This window comes from Capsicum annuum, chromosome 6 (genome assembly GCF_002878395.1).
Source record: "Capsicum annuum cultivar UCD-10X-F1 chromosome 6, UCD10Xv1.1, whole genome shotgun sequence".
Taxonomy (NCBI): Eukaryota; Viridiplantae; Streptophyta; class Magnoliopsida; order Solanales; family Solanaceae; genus Capsicum; species Capsicum annuum.
This window is the reverse complement of record NC_061116.1, coordinates 9,268,894-9,274,227: the sequence shown is the minus strand read 5'-3', so window position 1 is coordinate 9,274,227 and position 5,334 is coordinate 9,268,894. Positions and strand designations below refer to the sequence as shown.

The following is a 5,334-nucleotide window of genomic DNA, read 5'->3' as shown; positions in this document are numbered from 1 at the left end:
CAAGCATGATTTATATAAATTATATATTGATTATACTCAACACTTCATAATGGCCATTATTTATAAGTTGAGTCCACTACACTTGTGGATATGTAATTGTTGATGTAAATTTTTGATTTCTCAAAATCAGTTATCAAGATGGATCATCACGAGTGTGTCATTCCTGAGTAAGTTGAAATTATGTCCACAAGTGTGAATTACATGTGTAAATATGTAATAATTTTTCAAATTTATTTTTTATAATTTCAAATAAAAGATTCTCTGCTCTACTTCGTAAAACATATAACTAAACAAAATTTCATAAATTTCAAATAAAGTAAAAAAAATTCAACAAAATATGTGACCAAATAGAATTATAATGCTGAATGTGTTCAATAAAATGTTACAATGACTATAACAAACCTTTACTGATAACCAAAATGACTTAATTTTCAATCTTACAAAGTAATTATAAAAATCTCAATTAATTATATATCTTCATCGGATATATAGAAAATTAATTATGTATCTCGACAGACTCATAATCGAAAAAAAAATATCAAAAGACAATTACCCAACTTTACAAACGAAAATTTTTATATCTTCATTGGATGTGTTAAATATTTCGACAGATCCAAAATTAAAAAGAATATATCGAAAGCTAATTATTTATTTCAATAGACCCAAAATCAGAATTTTCATTAATTCTGAAAAATGTTGAAATTTTCGGTAATTAAACTTCAAATTTTCATTCTGATCCAGGGGTCTATCGAAAATAACCTCTCTACTTTATCTAAGATAGTGGTATGGTTTGCGTATAATTTACCCTCCCCAGACCCGACTAAGTGGGAATACACTAGGTAAGTCGGAATTTATGTTGTTGGACCAATTTTAAATGCTGAATGTGTTCAATCAAATATTTCAAAGGACTAAGAAAAATAATTATCAATAATAAAAGGACCAAAGTTTGCAAATATCCAACAAATGCAGAAAACGTTTCCGCTTCTTCAGTTTCCTATAAATACCCCATCAATACTCTTCCTCCTTTTATCCAAAAATTCATTTCGCATTTTTTCCATTTTCCGTTTTCCATTTTCCATTTTCTGTACGTCTCTCCTTTTTCTCTCTCCTAGGGTTTTGTTTAACAATGGCTGAAGAACCACAGAACGGAAACGGAGGAGCAGCTACTACTCCGGCTGCCGACGCCACCGACGCTGTTGCTACTGCTGCTTCTGCCGCCGTGACGTTCACGGTGGTGAAGCCGCAGCTGTTTGTTGAAGCGCCGAAAGGAAATGAAGCTGTGAAGTTCTACAAAGATGCGTTTGGTGCTGAGGAAGTGACACGTGTTAACCATCCGAAGAGGAAGGCGGAGCAGGAAATACCGTTGATATTGTCTGTGGAGCTTAAAATTGGTTCTTCTTCGTTCATTGTTGCTGACCTTACTGATGAGGACTCTTCTGCTCCGTACGTATTTTATGCTTTTACCTTTTTTTAGTTCGTTTTTGAATTTGTTTGCATGTTTTTGTATTTTTTAGCTTATTTTTGTATTTTTTGCTTGTTTTTATGTATTTTTTGGCTTGTTTTTGTAAAATTTTTGCTTGTTTTTGTATGTTTTTTCTTGTTTTTATATTTTTTGCCTTTTTATATGTTTTTGCTTCTTTTTGTATATTTTTGCTTGTTTGTGTTATTTTTGCTTGCTTTGTAATTTCTTTGTTCGTTTTCGTCATTTTTGTTTCTGAAATTTTCCGATCTGTAAGTTTCTTAAACAATATTTGGAAAAAATTCTGTGAAAAGATTTTTTGTATGGGAGAAAATTAGCTGTAGGTATTTTGAAGAAAAGAGAGCTTATTGAAAAATATTCCGTGTTTTTCTCCGAAATCTGCTTAAAACAAGGTGATACAGTTAAATATTTGTTTTTTCATAAATATCCTCCCACTAGCAGCAGCCGTCACGTTAATTTTGTGAAATTATTTATCTAAAGTCCCCGTTATTTTTTGTGATTTTTGTTTTTTGTAGAAAGGGGAAATGTGGTAGTAGTTATTTTTGAAAAAGAGAGCTCACGGAAAATTGTTCCGAGTTTTTTTTCTGCAAGTCATTCATAAAAGTTGATACAGTATGGAGTTTTGTATTATTTTCGGAAGTGTGCTCATTAGCAACCGTCGCATCAATTCTTTTTTGAGTTTTATTGGTATATGCTCTGTTTTTTCCCGTATTCTGTATGCGTTACGGTTTGGAAAACTTTTGGTTTTGAAGGAAAACAATGTGCAGTGAAAAATGGTGGGTGCTTTTGGAAATTTTGTTTCACAAAAATTTGGTATAATGAATAGTGTTTTTTATGGTGTAAATTTCCTAAACTGTTCTCACTAGCACTGTCACGTCAAGTGTTGTTGCGATGATTTTTTATTTTTTTAATGTGTATTTTCTCTTTTTTTTTTTTTTTTCGTCTTTTTGTATCTGAGGTTGATTTGTATTCTTTTGGATGTTCATCGTGCTATGTGAATGTCTTATTTTTATTTTTAGATCTGTGTTGAAGGTATGGTTGCTCTGTAATTTTTCTTTTGTAGTAGTGTTATATGCTGTTCTGAGATTATTTGTTTTTTGCTGTTGTGTGTGTTGTATTTAATTTGTTGAATATGTTGCTGCTAAGTTGCTCGAACTCCAAAATTGTTGCATACACTATTTTGGAGGATCCAGCACACACCCTTCTTCATTTTTGAAGAGTCCGAGCAACATAGTTTTGTTGAACAGCGAAAGTATTCATAGCAAAATAAATTTGGATATAATAAATTTTTTGGAGTTTGTGGATTTATGTTCATGTATATCTCTGATTTGAGTCGTTATGGCCGGGTTTTTTGTTATCATTATACTGATGATACTATTTTGTGTTAATTGTTCAGTGTGAAGATTGCTTCTACTGGATGTGTTTTCTGCTTGGAGACTGAGAATGTTGATGCTGCTGTGTCTAAGGCCGTCGCTGCCGGTGCTGTTGCTGAAGGCGAAATAACTGAAGGGGGCGTTGCTGATGGTGGTGCTTGTTGCGGTGGTCGTGTAGGAGGAAAGCTTAAGGATCCTTTTGGCAATGTGTGGATGATCTGCTCTTCTTCTTCACCAGTGAAGAAATCTGAGTAATTGCTATGTCCATTACACCCACCCAGTTCCCCACCCTTTTTTCTTCTTCTGCTTTCAATCAAATTCCGGTTTAGTATAAACCGATGAGACTTTCAACTTTAATTAACTCTAGCTAGGTGTTAATGGGGGTTAACTTTTTTTTGGGGAGGATGACAATCTGATGATTTTGAACAGTTAAAAAACTTTTGTCTGTAGTTAATCTGACAAACACCTTCCTTTCTAGTAGTATTATTATTTCTCTCTTTATTGGATCTTTGCTTTGTTTTGTCTAATCAAACTGTCCTATTGCCTCGTTAGCCACAAATTTGGTGGTATCGAATACTGAGAAAGCGTTGCATGCTTTGCTTGTTGCTTTTCTAGAGGCTATGGTGATTGAGGATAATTTATGGGTTGTTTGGCACGTCGGCTAAGTGTGATAATAATCTCAACTTTGAAGTTATATTAAGAAACAAAATTTCTACCAACTTTTGGTTTAGAGATATTTTAGTATTTGCGATCTACTTATTAGTTTCACAATTGGAATTTCCTTGCTTGAATTAGAAGAACCTATTATAGTGTATTGCTTGCAACTCTTCGTATGAACTAGTGATATCTTACTTCGTCGATTTCATGCATGTTTGGTTATTACTTTCTAATTCTTTCAAACCTATTTCAAATGTTCTTCAAACGCTTTCCTGTACAATTAGGAGTCGTCTGGTATGATGGATGGGATGACTAAGGATATCTCATGAGTATGTCATGAGATTATTTTATTCCTTCATGGGATAATAATTTCATTGTTTTGGTACAATGATGGGATGATATAATTTTGAGATAAAGTAATATCATATTTTAAATATGAAATGAAGTTAATTTCAAATTTTATTTTGATATTATTTATTTTATCCCTTTTACCAGTTGACTTCTTAGGTTTTAAATTATTTTGTAGTACTTATATATAATTTATTGAAAATGTTCTTTTGAAATGGTCTTTTTAGTACCGTTTTCTAATGAAATCTATAAATTGTTTTAGCCAAATATTATGCTATTCTGACACTTGGAGTTGTTTTTTGGTTCAGCACTTGTATCTTTTTGCTATGTAGTACTCCCTCTCTTCTTCCATATTATGTTAATTTTTAAAGTTTAGCACACATTAAGAAGTAAAGATATAAATTGATCATTTTAATTTTTTCAAATTTTAAAATCTTAATAATGGTAATGAATCATTCACTTATTTTGAACATTAAAAAATATTTTAATAATTCACTTATTGTGGAAGTATTGACTATCTCATTATTTTGGCATTTGTTGTCTTTTTCTTTTATTGTATGGTGTGATGCTTTTGTCAGTCATTCAAAGAAAATTCTGTATTTCCAGGAACTAGGAATAAGATATGTTCTCCAAATCTCTATATTGAATTTTGACACATAAATTAAAAAAAAATCAAAAACATAAATTTAACATAATTTTTTATTTTTATCCTATAAGTACAGAATATATATATATATTTTCACCTCTTGGTTGTCAAATCTTTAAGGGTAAATTTAGAAAAAAATTTAATGATTCACTTATTTTAAAACACTAAAATAATTTTTTAATAATTCATTTATTATAAAACGGAGGGAGTACGAGACTAAATAATGAGGGAATAGTGAAATAATTACTATGTGGCATTATAAAACGAATGAGAAGGTTCTTGGGAAGTGTTAATTAGTAAAGTAAAAGGATATATAGTACTTCGTTTTTTAATAAGTGAATTGTTGGGGTATTTATTGGTGTTTCAAAATAAATGAATTCTTGAATTATTTTTTAAATTTGTCATTATGATTTGACAACAATTAACTTTTGAAAAGGATTACAAGGTCAGTTTTTTTGTTGAGGTAAAAATAAAAAATCATATTAAATTTATGTGTTTAATGTTTTTTTTCTTAATATGTATATCAAAATTCAATCATTCATTTATTATGAAATGAAGAGAGTATATAGTTGGAAGGTAGTTCAACAAAATGTATAATGGTCAGGTAAAAGGCTGACAAATAGATGCTTTGTTTTTTTTTTTCCTTAAGTGTGACACCTATATTGACACGCGTCCAATAAAATATTTTATACGAATATCGACCTTTTTAGCGGACACTTTTTTTATTACTATGATAGTTATGGGTCAAAAAATTAAGTATTTAAAAAAGCATAAATAATATAAATATTAATTTTTTAAAAGTAATTACATTTTTTTTCACTTTTTAATTA

General features: G+C 30.3%; 1 protein-coding gene across 1 annotated transcript; it reads left to right on the top strand.

Annotated features, from left to right (window-relative positions):
* The first annotated feature begins 1,029 nt into the window (after positions 1-1,029).
* On the top strand, positions 1,030-3,359 carry LOC107873568 (uncharacterized protein At5g48480). The gene is made up of 2 exons (XM_016720469.2): positions 1,030-1,443; positions 2,877-3,359. Exons 1-2 carry the CDS (start codon positions 1,127-1,129, stop codon positions 3,106-3,108), a joined length of 549 nt encoding a protein of 182 aa, XP_016575955.2. The 5' UTR covers positions 1,030-1,126; the 3' UTR covers positions 3,109-3,359.
* Positions 3,360-5,334: the final 1,975 nt, after the last annotated feature.

Bases quoted from the DNA above. Each gene is read 5' to 3' on its own strand.
- LOC107873568 (XM_016720469.2), top strand. From the start codon at position 1,127: ATGGCTGAAGAACCACAGAACGGAAACGGAGGAGCAGCTACTACTCCG. The intron at 1,444-2,876 runs GTACGTATTTTA...TTAATTGTTCAG, and splicing joins GATGAGGACTCTTCTGCTCC to TGTGAAGATTGCTTCTACTG.